Source organism: Arachis hypogaea, chromosome 20 (genome assembly GCF_003086295.3).
Source record: "Arachis hypogaea cultivar Tifrunner chromosome 20, arahy.Tifrunner.gnm2.J5K5, whole genome shotgun sequence".
Lineage (NCBI taxonomy): Eukaryota > Viridiplantae > Streptophyta > Magnoliopsida > Fabales > Fabaceae > Arachis > Arachis hypogaea.
This window is the reverse complement of record NC_092055.1, coordinates 5,685,579-5,703,029: the sequence shown is the minus strand read 5'-3', so window position 1 is coordinate 5,703,029 and position 17,451 is coordinate 5,685,579. Positions and strand designations below refer to the sequence as shown.

The following is a 17,451-nucleotide window of genomic DNA, read 5'->3' as shown; positions in this document are numbered from 1 at the left end:
ATGAAAATCAGTCACATGTTTTATGGTAGGGATAGTGACGTAGTCATTATCCGTCTCTATCGTTTAACTTTTGGGTGTTATCTAACCCTACATAACTGACTAACTGTTCATTTGATTGACCACACGTATCACCAACTAAGTCAAATTAAATTCTTATTGCTTTTATTTATTTATTTATTTTTAAAAAAAGTGACGTAAAATTTATTAATTTTTTATTAATATTTATAGTTATTAAATTAATTTTTTAATTTAATAATTTAACAACATACATTTATTTTATGTTTTTAAATATTAATAATCAATTATTAATAAAAAATAAAAAAATTTATTGGTTTTCTTATATTACTGGTAATTAAAATTGAGTACTATTTAGGGTGATGAAGTCTCATCTAACGACTTTCATCTATCAACTTCACCTGAAATCAACTGCACCTGAATTTTCACCGCTATTTATACCTTCTCGTTTCTTTGATTCTTTCACGTTCCATTTTGTCCGTAAAGTTTATTTTTCAAAATTAATAAATAAATAAACAATCCCAAAAAAAAGATTTTTTTATTACATAATAATATCAAGAGACATTTAAAGTAATTATATACATAAAAATAATAATTGAAATATAAATATATGTTATATTAAATATTATAGTTAAAGATACATATCAAATTATTTAATTATTGTTTTTAATCTTGAAGTAAGTAATTACTAACATTTAAACCATTTTCTTTTGGCATAAAAACAGGTTGTATTAGTACATAATAAGCATCATTATTCTCCATTAATATTTCTCTTTTATTTTTTTGTGAAGTGATGTAGAATACGCACGTTAGTGTATGGTTGTTGAAAGCGCAGACAAATATAGCGCATGTTTGAGTTCCCATAATTGGATAACTACGTTTTTAAGTTGTTTCTAAATTCTAAATTTCTAATTAACTACAATCCCACGATTAATGTTTGAAACAGTGCGCAGTTTTTCTCTTTTCTTCACACATTATATAGCCATGTAGTGTTCATGCACGTAATAAGGTTCATTAGTAATAAAATAAGAATATGCTTTTCAACTTTCATTTTTCTTTTTTTCTTTAAAGTTGAGAGTTCCTCAAGAAACCTCTCTGGCAATTTCTTCCATTGTATTGTTCCTTTAGTTTTTAAAATTCTGAATATTTTTTGCTTTTTTCTCACTCCAACTAACTTCCCTTGATGCCAACTTAATTCCGTGAAGCAAGTTTTTTCATTGCTTTCATTATTGTATATAATATCCATAACCCTTCTTCTGCATATATCAGTTTCTGATAATCATCTTCATATATTAAAGATACATTACATTATATAATATAATGTTGGAGCTAGTAAATATTTTAAGGTGCCAGAAATTGGTGCAAAGTCCAACATCATTTTGTAGGTTGATAAGGTATTTGCACAAGGAACCAATTCCAGTGGCATGGAAAAAACCAGGAATAGGGTGGACAAAGTTGAATTTTGATGGATCATGCAAAGTGGGAAGTGGGAAAGCAAGCATTGGAGGTGTGGTTCGAAATCACAATGCAGAATTCATGCTTGGCTATGCTGAATCCATTGGAATAGCTAATAGCACCATTGCTGAACTCACTGCACTTAGAAGAGGCCTTGAATTGGTGCTTGAAAATGGTTGGAACAATGATATCTGGCTTGAAGGTGATGAGAAAACATTGGTTGATATTATTGTGAGAAGGAGGCAAGTTAAGTGCATGGAAGTTCAAAAGCATATTAGTCACATCAATTCTCTTCTTCCTGGCCTTAATAATTGCATTGTGAGTCATGTGTATAGGGAAGGGAATAGAGCTGCTGATAAATTTGCCAAAATGGGGCATCAATTGGATCAACCTACAATCTGGACACATTCTCCTCCTGATGAAGTTTTGCCTATTTTCCATGATGATGCTCAAGGTATACCTATTATCAGAAAGAAAGGAATTTAATCATTATTATTCTGTATATTATATATTAATTCTTTTCAGGCAAGATGGATGTATATATTAATATATGTATGTATGTATACATGTAATAGCTAGGTGTATATGATAGTATCTTACCTCTTTTTGAATAATGTATATGTAAATGATGATCAGCTTTACAATTTACAAAGGAGGTTATTACTTAATAACAGAAAATTTTATTTTGGGGATATTAATTGTAAGGAACTAACATAAAATTATTATAAGTTCAATTAGATGAATAGAGTTGTATAATGACTATTCATTTCTTAATGATGACACCAATGAAAATGACTTATGCCGAAAGTATAGTATGAGATTTATCAATTCTTACTTCACCGCCTACTTGCTTGAACCTACATATTCACTTTATTATGAAGTGTAATTTTTCTATTCAAGACTGCAAAAAAATACTAAACCAATCTCCTAAGCAACAAGTATCATTTATTTATCTTCAATTATTCTAGAGAAATATTTAAGTGCTGAGTACAATTTGTTATTTTGAACGATCTAATTTTTTTAATTTATTAATCTAACCATATATTTTTAGCTTATACTTTTAAATATTGATAACTAATTGCTAACTAAAAATAATAAATTTGACTGACGCTTTAGTATTTTTCGTTATTCTATATGCAACAGAACAATGAGGATAATGTGTAGGGTCGAAATAATGGATGAAACAATCTTATTATTAGATAATCAACAAAAATTTAGCCAATAATAAGTCAACAAATATTTTTAAAGTGTACTTCATATTAATTAATTATTATTAATTAATAATTATATAAAAATTTTTTTAAAAATATAAAATTAATAATTATTAATTACAATAGTTTAAAATTGACTAATTATAAATTATTTACCTATACTTTTTTAGATATATTACATGAATCTTTTTAATACAATTGATTGTTGCAATTTATATCATAGTTAGAATTCTGAATATATATATATATATATATATATATATATATATATATATATATATATATATATATATATATAACAAAGAACAGTAATGGTAAAACTTGCAACGGATATATATATATAAGAATTTAAAGTGTGATATATATGAATGGCATGTATAGTACATATATAACAGATGTGCGCTGATGATGTTTTAATGCCAAATGATCTCATTGATTTTACATCCACACAAGCAATCACACGACAAGAATACTTATTACTTAACAGTAAATTAGATTAACTTAATAGATTCGGTATTATAAAATACTAATTAGATTATTTGGAAACTAATTAAATTATTTAAAAAGTCTAAAATCAATTAACGAAAAAACTCAAAAGTCAAAATAATTGTTATCTCAATAAATAAATATCGTTAAAAATCAAGTTTACTCTTTTGGTTTAATTATTATTCTTGTCCTAATATATTTTTCCTCCTTCTCTGTGCATGCATTTCAACTTGTGACATACTTTCATAGGTTCTTCATTACTAGTAGTCTAACTTAAAATTTCTCACACTTTTCACTTAGTGATGTCATTTTGACAGGTACATTTAGGTAAGTAGATTATCTTTTTCAACATCAAAATGAAAGTACAACCATGCCAACTGATCTGAACCACTTGGCTTTGGTAGGCCTATATACTAGTACTTGTACTTAGATAGTTATATGTACCAAACTAGAAAAATATGAACAAAATAAGTGATGCCATCTTTGAATTCATTGCAGTGGCAAAATGATAAAATGCAGAAGGCTTGAAAGCCGTTTTCACAAAGAAAAGAAATAAAAATTTTAGAAACTCTTTAGCTTCAAGCTATACTTAAATTATTAAACTTTTAATAATGAATTAAAACAATTAGAGATTTTAATCCAATCATACTTCTTCACTGTACTACTATAGCTAGCTAGTTAGTTTACTTGTTATAACTTATAACACTATAGAATTTGGATCTTATAAAAAATAGTCATGAACAAAATAAAGACAAACTCACTGTGTCATGATGACAGATTCCCTTCTCATAGAATCAAATGCATGGTCACAGTGCTCTTCAGCATTTAATTATAGACACGACAATATGGGTTTCATCAAATATTCCACTTAATTACTTAGTATTCTTTTGGCCTATAATAAACAAGCACATTTAGTGCTCTAATTACACAACTGAACACCGAAAAATAAGCAGGGAAATATTTTTCCTGTCATCAAAATCAAAAACTGAAAAAAATATTAGGAAAATCAAACACAACTGACCAATTTATCTCTAGAAAACTTGAGTTTTTCTATTTTGAACAAGTATATTTTCACAAACTATATAATGCTATATATAATTTAAACTTGTATTAATGAAGAATGAAAAATGAAAAGTATATTTAGGTATTAATGCATCAGTTTCCTACTTACATACCAGAGATTGCACAGAATTAGTTTATCAAAATCATTGACTGTGATTTGAGAAATAAAAGAACAAAAACATAGACTCACATTTACATCAAATCAGAACCACATTGGTCCCCTGCATTGCAAATTACAAAAATCAAAAGCTGAAAAATATATATAGAACTACTAAATTTCAACATCATCAACAACCACCTTAGATTATTTTTCTGTTACATAACTCCTCATTCCAATTCAGAAACAAAAAGAATCAGTAAAGGAAAGAAATATAAATCGATTGAAGAAAAAAAAAAGTCTCTAAAATCCAAAGCATGCAGTTTTTCACAGAATTGCGTGAACTGAATAAGAAGAATGACCAAAACAAAAAAGACATCAATGATTTTGGAAAGCTTTGATGAAATCAATGATCACAACCGTTCCTGTGTTGAAGATTATGAGACTAAACAGGACTCCCTATTCCTCATTAATTACGGGAATATGCCACTCCTTCAATAAATCTCTCACTGTTTTTTCTTTCTTTCTGTCCCCAATAAATAAAACTCTCCTTCGGTCTCAACTGAAACCCCCAAAGAAAAATCTAAAAAAAAAAAGAAAAAAATTCCCCTGTTCTCCGCGCTCTCTGCAAAACTTTCCCGAGAAAAACCCCAATTTTCCCAGGAAGAAAAATCGTTTTTTTTTTCATGGGAAAAAAACGGAATAAGGTGGAAGAAGCTCTGCCAGACAACCTGCGGTGCAGCCGCACCGACGGTCGGCAATGGCGGTGCCGGCGGCGCGTGATGGACAACCTCAAACTCTGCGAGCTCCACTACCTTCAAGGGCGCCACCGCCAGTACAAGCAGAAGGTTCCGGAGTCACTGAAGCTTCAGAGAACAACGAGCACCAAGACGGAGGGGCAAAACAGCACCACTTCCCAAAACGACCCCGTTTTGAAGAGCACCGAAATTAGCGCGAGGATTTCAAAGTTGATGATGCTCAGGAGGAAGAAGAGGAAATTATCCGGGGGTTCAGAGGGTGGTCCGATTAAGAAGAAGAGTAAGAAGAAGAAGAAGAAGGAGAAGCGTGATGCGCATTTGGAACTGCTAAGGATGGTTCTGCAGAGAGAGGTTGAGAAGAGCAAAGGGAAGAAGAAGGATCAGAGTGAGAATGGGAATGTGGAGGAGGATTTGGAGCTGCACCATTACTATGATGAGGGTGAGCTCAGGAGGGAATTGCCCAATGGTGTTATGGAGATTGCTCCTGCTGCTTCAACCCCACATGATTACACCAATGTGGGTTCCCATTTTGATGTCAAAGTTGGAATCTTTGATCATGGCAGAGCTCTTACACCCCGTTACTTCAGGTCCAAGAATGTTGAGAGAGACCCTGTTGGCAAGTTGCAGGTCTGTTTTTTGAAGGGCTCTTTTTTGTTTTTGTTTTTTGTGATGTTGATGTTTCTGATGTTTTCTGTTTTTGTTTTTCAAGGTTGTGCCTTATGGAGTGAACTTGAAGAAGGGTAAGAGGAAGAAGTGCCATTGGTGCCAGAGAAGTGATTCCTGGAATCTGATAAAGTGTTCTCGCTGCCAGAAAGAGTTTTTCTGCATGAATTGCATTAAAGAAAGGTTGGGACATGATTCAATTTTATTTACTCAAACTTTGGTCATTATGTTCTATGGATATACTTGTTTATGAAAACTTCACTTCATGTTGAATTTTTTGCTTTGTTGTTGTGCTGATGTGCACAGGGAAACCTTCAGTATCTATACTGTAGGCTGTAGTATAATTTGGACAATGCTGAAACTTTAAATTTTAGGAAACATTGTTTGATCAGCTAAATGCATAATTGAGATTATTTAAAATGCAATTCTCCAACTCTTAGATGAAAAGATGATCAGTAATGATTTGTACGAAGATATTTGCCAATATGACCTCTGCTACTTGCTCCTTTTGTAATGATCATCAAAATGTGAGACATTTTATTTGTTGAAATAACTTCAGGTATTTTGACACCCAAAATGAAGTTAAGATGGCTTGTCCAGTGTGTAGAGGAACTTGCACTTGTAAAGATTGCTTGGCTATTCAACGTAAAGACAGAGAAAGTAAGGTCTGATATCAAATAGTGATGCTCTCTTCTGTTTGAACAGTTTTTATGTAGTAGCACATCCCAACACTTCAATTTTCCCTATTTTGCCATTTGTCAGGAATATTTAGCTGGTAGAAGCAGAGTTGATAGAATATTGCATTTTCATTATTCAATCTGTATGCTGCTTCCTGTACTGAAACAAATAAGTGAAGATCAGCATATTGAGCTGGAAACAGAAGCGAAAATGAAAGGTAGTAACTGTTATTATTCTGAAATTAATAATTTCTGGATTGAATTTTTTGCATTACAGCACATGCTTTTGTGTTGCAGGGAAAACAATCACTGATATTCTCGTCAAGCAGGTTGAATTCGGCCGCAATGAGAAGAATTACTGGTAAGCTCGTCTCTGCTTATGCTATTGAGAAAATTTAAATGATTTTCTAATATTACTTGCTGATGAATGAAAATATGTATGCAATACTTGTCTCAGCAATCACTGCAAAACACCCATCCTGGATCTTCATAGAAGCTGCCTTAGTTGTTCCTATAGCCTTTGCTTAAGTTGTTGTCAGGAATTAAGACAAGGAAGAATCTCTGAAGAAGTTGGCTCTCATTTGTCCAAGCTAGCTGACGAAATACACAGTTGTACTGCTGGTGAAAACCAACTTTTGGATGATGAGGCCATTTTACACGAAAACTCAACTGGCTCTTCAACGTTGCCTGAATCGTCGGGGTTTGATGGTACCTGTGGCGTGTCATGTCCATCTACAGAGTTAGGTGGTTGTGGCGATAGCCATCTTGATTTGAGATGTCTTTTTCCCTTAAGCTGGATTAAAGAAATGGAAGTAATGGCAGATGAAATAGTTTGTAGCTATGAATTTCCAGAAATTTTGGATAAAAGTTCATCCTGCTTACTGTGTATTGACAGAGATCAGCAGCTGCAAAAGGCAGCTCAAAGAGAAGATTCTAATGATAATTGTTTGTTTTATCCTACGATTTTGGACATTACTAGTGATCATTTTGAACACTTTCAGAAACACTGGGGGAAGGGCCATCCTGTAATAGTGCAAGATGCACTCAAGAGTACTTCAAACCTCAGTTGGGATCCACTCGTCTTGTTCTGTGCTTATCTTGACAGGAGCATTACAAGATATGAGAATAATAAGGACTTACTTGAAGCTTGTTTGGATTGGTGTGAGGTCAGTATAAATTAATTGTGTATCTTACGGTTTCTTCAACTTGATACTATCACTGTTTGTTGCAGAAACAAAAAAAGCCGTAGGCTAAAGAATGCTTAGTGCATATGCCCATTGTATGTTTAAATCCACGATCCATATTCTTCGTAGTGATGAAGCTCTCTTGAGCCAGAAGACCATTGTTAAAAGTGTAATATTCTATTTTATCTCACCAAAAAATATATTAATTTCAGTCCTTACTCTGGGCAGGTGGAAATCAACATTAGGCAGTATTTTACTGGGTCCCTCAAAAGTCAGCCCCAGAGGAATGCTTGGCATGAGATGTTGAAAATAAAAGGCTGGTTGTCTTCCCAGCTATTCAAAGAAGAGTTTCCAGCTCATTTTGCTGCAATAATTGATGCCATACCAATTCAAGAATACATGAATCCCATGTCTGGTTTCCTCAACATGGCTGTAAATTTGCCACAGGGGACTACAAAACATGACATGGGACCATATATCTATATCTCATACGGCTGCGCTGATGAAGAAACTGATTCTGTGACCAAACTATGTTACGACTCATATGATTTGGTTTGTTCCCTTGTTACTTTGAATTTGATTTCTCAATAGTAATACATTTGTAAGCATTTTTGTTTATTGAATCTCTATTCTAGCATGGAAAAGTGATTGCTAATGTTAATATATTTCAAAATATACTTCTTTTTTTTTTTTTACCAAATTGTGATGTTCATCTTTTATGCACATCTCATGTTCTGTTAACTCCGAGGGTATTCCTTCCTCTGGAGTAATAAGCATCCTCCTGGAATGCTTCCTACTTGGTGAAACAGTGTGTTCTTTTGCTCCTTGCATGTATGTCTCTTGCAGATCTGTGTGTGAAAAATATTGAACATTCGAAATACAAATCATGCTACTTTCTATATTGTTGCTCAAAGTTTTTCACAAAAGTTTTGTGGAGTTTAATAGCCTTGGAGCTCTTCATTGAAGTCAACTGAATACTCCACTAAATTGTTGCATGGAGATGCTGTGACCAAAATATGGCCAAACCCTTAGTTAACAGATGTTCTGTTTATTAGGAATTGGTTAACAAATATGCATTGTTCTGTGAAATTGAAGTACATACTTTAAATCCTTGAGAAATTTGTATTTGTTTTCATCAATTGCTCAAATCTAATACAAACAAGCTTGTTTTCCAACTCAATGCACCATGCATACAGTAGGTGTTGTCTCCAACATAACATATGGTATGACATGAATGTTTGCACAAGGGAGAAGAAGTAAAATTTTTATTTTTTTTATTTTTGGCCGGAGTGAAAATTATTTGTATGGATGTATGTCCGTCGCCCACACCTTGAAATACAATTGATATGTTCTCTCTCGAACTTTTGAACTCACGTGCAAATGCATTATGTCAAATAGCTTTGCTTGATGGTTCTCAGTAAAAGAATTTCCTGCAGATAATATTTATCAATTCCATTCACCTGTTGTCTGATATATAAATTTTCACAGGTTAACATTATGGCACATACCACAGATGTCCCTCTGTCTGCAGAACACCTTACTAAAATACGCAGATTATTGAAAAAGCACAAAGCTCTATGTCGAAGGGAGTCTTCCAAAATTACTGCTGAGCATGCTGAAGACACAGAACAAAATGGACATCAAGGTGTGGTAAGAGAAGGGATGGACTTTTTCAGGAGAGTCAATAGAATATCTTCTATCCCCACTGAAGCCAGAACGAAAACTAACCACAGTTTAGACACCGATATCTCTGGGAGTGGAGAATGTGATTTAGTTTCTGATGCTGGAAAAGCGGAAAGTTCTTCACCTATCCACAAGACAGTTAAAAGCACTGAAATGTCTCCAGACCATGATAATACTAGAAGAACCTTTGAAAATCCGAACGGTGATAAAAGCAAGTTTACTGAGGATTCGGGTGCTCAGTGGGATGTCTTTCGGAGAGAAGATGTACCAAAGCTCTTGGAATACCTCAAAAGGCATCATGATGAATTTTCTTATAGCCATGAATACCAAGAGGAGGTAAGTTCCTAAGAAGACCATCCCCTTCTAATCATGATCTTGTTTCAGTTGGTGATGATTTGTTTGGTCTCTCTTATGCAGATGGTTCATCCAATTCTTGATCAGAGCTTCTATCTCAACAATTTTCACAAAATGAGACTTAAGGAGGAATTTGGTAAGTATAGCTTTGTCTGTTTCATCTTTAGATTGCAATCCTAGATTACTAAATGGACTCACCTGTGACTATTTTCAAGAAATTGAACCATGGACATTTGAGCAACATGTTGGAGAAGCTGTTATCATTCCTACTGGATGTCCATACCAAATTCGGAATCCCAAGGTATTTTTTGCATTTGAATACAACATTTTCTTATCCTCTAGCTAATTAAAGAGTATGAATGTATGACAACATTATATGATTCTTGCAGTGTTCTGTTCATGTGGTATTGGAGTTTGTTTCCCCTGAGAATGTTTCTGAAAGCATCCAATTGATCGATGAGGTTCGTCTGCTTCCAAAAGACCATATAGCAAAAGTAGACAAACTTGAGGTACATTTCATCATGATATCATTATTTACCATTAACTGCTTTCTTCTGTTAGATGTATGCACCAAATTGACCTAGCTTTTGTTTCTGCTTTGTCTTCATCATATAGGTGAAGAAGATGGCTCTCTATAGCATGAATACAGCAATTAAAGAAATACGTGACTTTACAAGCAAAGCTTGATCACTCCCTTCTCAATCACCAGTTCAACAACATCTTGTACAGATTAATTGTCATCTTGTGTAGATCTAGTTAGGAGTTTAATTCATTACTTTCGGCTTATTTTCTGACATTCATGCTTCTCATGAATCTGAAATAAAATTAAAAGAATTCAAGGGCTGCTTATATTTCTTACCCATGCAATAGCAGGGCTTATCTTAAACGATGCACGGAATAAAATTATGCTTATTGCTGTTTAGATTTGTTTTTTGTTGCCAGGTGGTAATAATCATGGCAGCAGTTTTTGCATCTCAATCTCAAGTTCTAGCTGTTGGTGACAACTATGTAGATGCACTGAAATGGAATTGGTTGTTTTACTTTTATCAAAATTCCCCAGTCTTGTAGTAACAGAAAGGAAATGACTTTAATTAGTCCATTTCGGAGGAAAATTAATGCTTATCTAGAGTTTTTAAAAAGTTAATACCGAATATTAATCCTCTTGGCTTCGAACTGAATGTATTATATAACTGAGATACTGCAGTTTTACAGTACACTAGTGTAAAACCTGCGCTACGCGCAGACCAAATGTTGATTCATTATAAAATTTGTTGGTATTTTTGTATTATTACTAATCGTTGTTATTTTTAACTTGAAAAAGTTCTTCGTAAAAAAATCCATCACTTAAATGTGAAAGTTATTATATTTGTGTATTTAAATAAATATTGTTACATTTTGTTAATGTTATACAACCCCAAAAATTTAAAACTTTATTTAATCACACAAACAACGAATACTAACTAAATGACTTCTAGTTATATTATTAGACCCCTAATATATGTCCTGTGCACTACGCGAGTTATGTACTTAATCTACTTTATTGTATTTATGTGTAATTTGTTTACAAAACGATTAATATATATTTAGTTTATTTACTGAAAGAATTAATTTACTTAGTATATAGAAAGATTAAATGATTAATTTCTTTTGTTATATTGATGTTTAATTTGGTTAAAAAATTCAATATAAACGATAAGGAAGGAGACAATGTTAGAAAAGGTAACAAGAACAGAATGGTTCAAAATACAACGTTAAATTTCATTAAATTCGGTTAGTAAACTATACGATCCCAAGCACGTTCCTGCATCTTGCCATGGTGCAACCGTGCAACAAAGTGTAACGGAGGAGAGATGAATATTTCACCGTTTTATTATCTGTTTACTTTCACTTTCTCACTTTCTTACAAGCTGTGATCCTCACAGTAAAACTATGGGAAATTAACAAAAGATGAATACAGGGGATAATCTTGTTCCCCCCTACAAGGTAACAAGAAAAAGAAAGAACAAAAAAATTGGGCAGATGCGAGTAAGACACCACCCTAGGACAGGTGATGTTTTTATCTTTGTCAAAATTGTTTCCTAAGAAATGAACCTCAACAAACACAACCTATTCAAGGAGCCATGAGTCCGTCAATTGTGTAAGAAAGAGACTTTGCCCAATCAGCTCTAAGTAGCAACGTCTGCAGCGTCTGCATCACGTTGTATCCAGGATCAAGCTTTCGCTGCCAACCCTGCAAATTCAATGTTACTAATTTCAGGTGAATCACATTGGCAAATAGAAATGTGGCAATGGACAAGGGAATAGGAAGGCTTATCCTTCACAGTATGGGGTAGAGAAATGCTCAAAATCTAAATGCATCTTCAAGCTGAAGCATTTCCATAAATGTCAATTGGGTAAAAAGAAGAAAAGTAGTTACCTCAAGAACCAAAGTCGTCACCATGACCGTACATACATTGCCATCAATATTAACTCTATGTCGCCGAACTTTCTCAAGTAATTGCTCCATGCACTCGGCAGGATGAACCAGATCACCTTCTGGAGTGCCCCAAAATGTAAATGCCTCTTCTACTTCCTGTTCACGAGCAGACAATGAATAAGAAGGTTCAAAATTACATTAAAACGAAATGTGTATAAGCCGCTAAAATAAAAACCAGTGTCTATGGGTAACTGCAAAAATGGCCAAAATGGAATATTGTTCCATATTTGATGATTTGGGTTCAATCAACCAGAAAGCCTGGATATTTGTCCCTATATAACATATTGTAGTGCATATAGATTTTAACACTAGATATCAAATTTATACTTGATGTCTAACTAGCATATGGTTGATTCAATAACTAATGCAAGTGGGAAAAAAATATTATTTTGAAAACGAAAATACCTCAATAAAAGCATTTGGATTTGGGCAGTTCTGTTGTTTTGATAAACTGAGTGCACATAGTGCAGCAGTTCGGCCATCTCGGAGCGCAACAGCTTTGAAAAATTCCACTAAATTAACCCGATCACTGCCAGACAATTCAGCAGTCATGCCTACATCAAGGAAAATTACATGAGGCTTTGATTTGAAGAGCCGTTTCCGAGAATTGCTCTGAGACACTCGGACAAGGATATTTCCAGGATGCATGTCTGCATGAATGAAGTTGTCCACCTGAAAGGAGACATCCCAATGTCTTGGAAGCTAAAACTTAAGGATGTTCGATGCTAAAACTATTGTAGGACCCATGCTTCAAGTTCACATTAAAATTGGACCATAAAATGATTACTGACAGAAGTCAACAGACTACTAATTTGAACAAGGAAAATGATTATAGAAAGATGAGATGAGACAGTTGAGCACAACCATCAGGATGCTCTCCTAAAAGGAAAATAAATAAATAATTTAAACAACCAACACTGACTAATTATGTAAGAAAAGCTCCTCATATCACTGCACACCCCACATCTAACAAAGAAACCTATCCAAATGGCCACAATTTCCAAGATTACGATTTATCATACACCTTCATGAACCAAAAAGAAAAAACAGAGAAATAACAATTTATTTCACCAGGTTTATAGTTGCTTAACCAATTAAATCGGACAAATCAAACCCAGACCTAACTTGAATGTATACATTAGCATCTTAATTTCCTAACAATTGCTCCTGTGCTCCATACATGTCGAAATATCTAGCATTAAGCTAGATATTTTTAAACATGAGCCAATAACTTAATATTCTTGTTCCCTAGTTATGTTATTTCAAGTCATGATCCATGAGTAATAATGATTTTCCCTTTTATGATGAAAAATATATATATCAAGAAGGCTCAAAATAAAAGCATTGATTCTGATGCTATCACCAATCAACACAATGCAACAGGACAAAAGTTTCCAAATAAAAAGAGATATTTTTTACCAGAAGCATCTTCAAGAGTGCATGAGTCCCAATGTGAGCAAGAGCAGACTTAATCCTTTCATGTCCTGGAAGATCATCAACATAATGCGATACACTTTCCCCCTTCTCATACGTTTCTACCAATACAGCAGGATGCACCAGCGGATAGACAGGCTTAGGGAAAGAAACATCCCTCCAGCGACGGAAATTGTATATAAAACGGCTCAAATGGGCAGCTTCCCTTGCAAGGTCAACTTGAGACATCATGTAAACTGCAAACTGTTGCACACTCTCATCTAACCTTAGCCAATTTAGGGCAGGGATGAAGTTTGAAAGTTTTGCCGCCAAATTTATGATAGCAAAATCTCTTCTGATTGATTCTCCCACACCAGGATGTCTAACCTTTACAGCTACATCCATGAGGTTTCCTTGTTGACCAGGATAACGATATTTTAATTTAGCACGATGCACTTGGGCAATGCTTCCAGATGCAACAGGCAATTCTTCAAAGTTTTCAAAAATCTCAGAAATTTTTCGGCCAAATGCTTTTTCTATAGTTTTCTTTGTGTAGTTAAAGCTATGCTCAGGAGCTTTGGAATGAAGTTCTGAAAGCTTAGAGCATAGATCTCGTGGAAACAGATCAGGCCGTGTAGCTGCCCACTGACCCCATTTTATGAATGCTGGACCTGACTTTTCTAGCGTACGATGAACGACCTGGAGCCACAATTCCCTGTATTTTGGTCCAAGATAGTCTGCAAATGGTGCCATCACGATACTTGGAGAGAATAATATGGCTAGATATAGAGCTCTAAGTAATAGGACAATTCCTTCAACTACAAGGTATGTAAAAGCAAACATGTAATTGTACCCATCTTGTGCACGAACATACAGAGCATTCTGTGATTGGTAGCGATCTGCATCTACCCAATTTCCCCGAGCCAATGCAAGCTCTCCACATGTAAGCGCAAAAATGCCAGGGACAAGAAAATAATAATGAGAAAAGGCAAGGCTCACAGCCTGAGCAATCGTATTTATGGTGGGAAGTGTGCCACGACTGGAACAATACTTTCTGTACAGTGATTTCCAGGCAATTTGAGCATTATAAAGTGTCGTCGCATTTCTTGCTGAGATTACTGAAGTATTCCTAAGAGAATAACATTTACGAAAACTCCCATATGTCCCATACCACAACAATGAACGACGTGCTTCACCAGGAAACTTATATTGCATGTAGGACCTGTATTGGTGGATGTTGTGTCCAGCTGTGACAATCACCCCATTTCTACCCACTTCCAGGTGTCCACTTTTGTGATCTCGAAGAACCAATCGAGCAGCTTTCCTTATATATTTATGCATCTGATATCTGCAAATCAATAGCTAAGTCAACCACAACAAGGATTTAATCACATAATTCATTAATATTTTCATTTTCCATCTATCTCTACATAAAAACAAAACCTTTACTTCGGTAATATTAGCTACTGCTCTTGCACTTGTTCAACCACAGAAGGTATAGTGAGCAATAGCATTAAACTTTGGATGAATACACCAAATGAATGTGTACTTCTAAATTCTAATTCCTAAAAAAGCGCATACAGAAGCTAAGAAATGTGTTAACAGAGAATAGAAGAGGGCCCAATTATTTGTTCCAATTTCTTTGGAGGTTCCAGCAATTTCCACCACGTGGTTGCTATCTAAGAATGGCAGCGTTTGAAAATTGAATAGCTTTTGGGAAATTGAAGGATTGGCACTAAGAATCAGATCAGGTGCATTCTGATCTGACCAATCAAAGATTCATTCATAGGGAGAAAGGAACACAATCAAAATCATTCCGCTAATCAAATAAACACAAGTTTCCTCACTAATCAGCCAAATCAAACATCTACCGCGAAAACGAAATCCAAATAAATAAATAAATAAATAAATAAACTTAAAAAAATATATTAGAAATTAAAAGAGGGAGAGAACCTGGGAAAGAAGAGAACATGCTATGGGTATAATCCTTTGGAGGATGTCGTTGACGAACAGTGATTATGATTATAGTAATTAGAGAAGAAAACCAAAAAAGGAACAAACTTTTGACGTGAATGAATATGTGAATGTGATGTTGGCGACGTTCAACGATTGGCGCCCATCACTAATACAGGAAACCCTAGAGCACTCCAATCCCTACCAAAATGGAAAAGAAAAAAATCACTATATTTTCCATATTTAAATAATCAAACAAGAAACTATTTATACTTTAGTATTATTTTTAGGGTGCTAACATCACTGATAAAAGTTTAAATTCAATACTTTTAATAGATTAATTTTAATGTACGTAAATTATTTCATATTTTCATACAATTTTTTAAAAGATTATTTACATAATAATTTTAAAAATTAATTATTTTTACAAGTTTATTATAAGTAAAATCAAAATTAAATTCTATTTTCAAATAAGAAATTGTTATTTATTTGTAATACTTTTCAAATGGTAGAATGAAAATTAATTATGTCTTCTTATTATGTAATATTTTTTTATTGAATAATACTAATAATAATATATGAAATATACTTTCAATAACTAATTGTAATTAAATTGAGTAACTGGTAAAATCCTAATGAAAATTACCAATTTAAATTCTAGAAAAGTAGTTCTGTTTACAAGACATCGTTATAATTTTTCAATTAGATAAAAATCAATTATACAAAAAAAAAAAAAAAACACAAACAAGTTTTGTGAAATAAAAGAAAAATTAATGATCTATATAAAGCGGCCGGTCGTCTGAAGCTGGTTTGCTTTGACTTGGAAATTGGAATTAAACTATTGCAATAGAAGAAATAAGATAAAACCGAGATGAGTTTTGTAATATCGGTTCAACTAGGTATCTTTTAAATATGTTACAATTTTCAGTCTTTTTTTATAATAATTCAAAAAAAAAAACAAAACTAACACATCTAAAAATTATAAATAGATTTAGTATCTTTAAGAATTAAATTCATATTTAAAATTCAAATTAAATCAAACTAACATTTAAAATTTAAATCTTAAATTTCTGTTTTAAATTTAAAATATTTAATATAATAATATTTTATAATTTAAATACATATTTAAAATTCAAATTACTCAAAATTTAAATTTTAACTTTTAAAATTTTAAATGTTTTTTACTTTTTAGAATGGATTAAGAAAGATGTTATTTTTGTTGCATAGCTTTCATAGTTAATTAGCTTGCTGGGTTGGTTGTATGGGCTTGTTACACTGAAATTAAAAGAAATACATCTATTTGTTGGGATGAGAATAAAAATAAGAACTTGTACAAGTAATTGGCTGATATAGTCATACAAAATTGTGTTTTTATTTTTCAATTATAACACATCTAAAATGATAAAAATCTAGTTTTTAGATATAAACGTTTTCAAAATCGTTAAATTATAGTTTTTAAATAAAAACGTACATAATACAATTAAATCTTTTGATTTTTGATTCGATAAAATGCATCTAATATTTATTATTTAAATTATTGGTTGGATTTGTTCGTTACTTTCCAATGATAACACATCTAATAGTATGATATTATATATAAAATATTTTAAAACACATCTAAAATCGTAAAAATCTATCAAATGTGTTATAATCGAAAAATAACAACACAATTTTAAATTAATTGTTGATTATAATAATTTTGAAAACTAATAAGTATCGAAAAAAATTCAACTAATAATTTAAATAATAAATATTATATTCATTTGATCGAATAAAAAATCAAAAGATTAATTGTATTATTAACGTTTAAATTTAAATATTTAAAGTTAGCCTGATTTTGGATGTGTTTTAAAAATATTTTGAATAAAATATCATACTATCATATGTGTTATAATTGATAAATAACAACAGAATTTTTATGACCATATCAACTACATCTTCTCTCTTAAACTCCAGATTTTTTT

The 17,451-nt window shown here is 32.6% G+C and overlaps 2 protein-coding genes across 2 annotated transcripts; one reads left to right on the top strand and one right to left on the bottom strand.

Annotated features, from left to right (window-relative positions):
* Positions 1-4,703: 4,703 nt before the first annotated feature.
* Positions 4,704-10,567, top strand: LOC112783249 (lysine-specific demethylase JMJ28). Its single transcript, XM_025826095.2, has 12 exons — positions 4,704-5,711; positions 5,794-5,930; positions 6,307-6,412; positions 6,510-6,642; positions 6,722-6,785; positions 6,882-7,590; positions 7,837-8,160; positions 9,097-9,627; positions 9,709-9,781; positions 9,861-9,946; positions 10,035-10,154; positions 10,261-10,567. The coding sequence occupies exons 1-12, from the start codon at positions 5,013-5,015 to the stop codon at positions 10,330-10,332; spliced, it is 3,054 nt and encodes a 1,017-aa protein (XP_025681880.1). The 5' UTR covers positions 4,704-5,012; the 3' UTR covers positions 10,333-10,567.
* An 812-nt stretch (positions 10,568-11,379) lies between these two features.
* On the bottom strand, positions 11,380-15,736 carry LOC112782842 (uncharacterized). Its single transcript, XM_025825472.3, has 5 exons — positions 15,488-15,736; positions 13,541-14,882; positions 12,527-12,793; positions 12,062-12,217; positions 11,380-11,875 (listed from the first exon to the last, which is right to left on the bottom strand). Exons 2-5 carry the CDS (start codon positions 14,873-14,875, stop codon positions 11,756-11,758), a joined length of 1,878 nt encoding a protein of 625 aa, XP_025681257.1. The 5' UTR covers positions 14,876-14,882; positions 15,488-15,736; the 3' UTR covers positions 11,380-11,755.
* Positions 15,737-17,451: the final 1,715 nt, after the last annotated feature.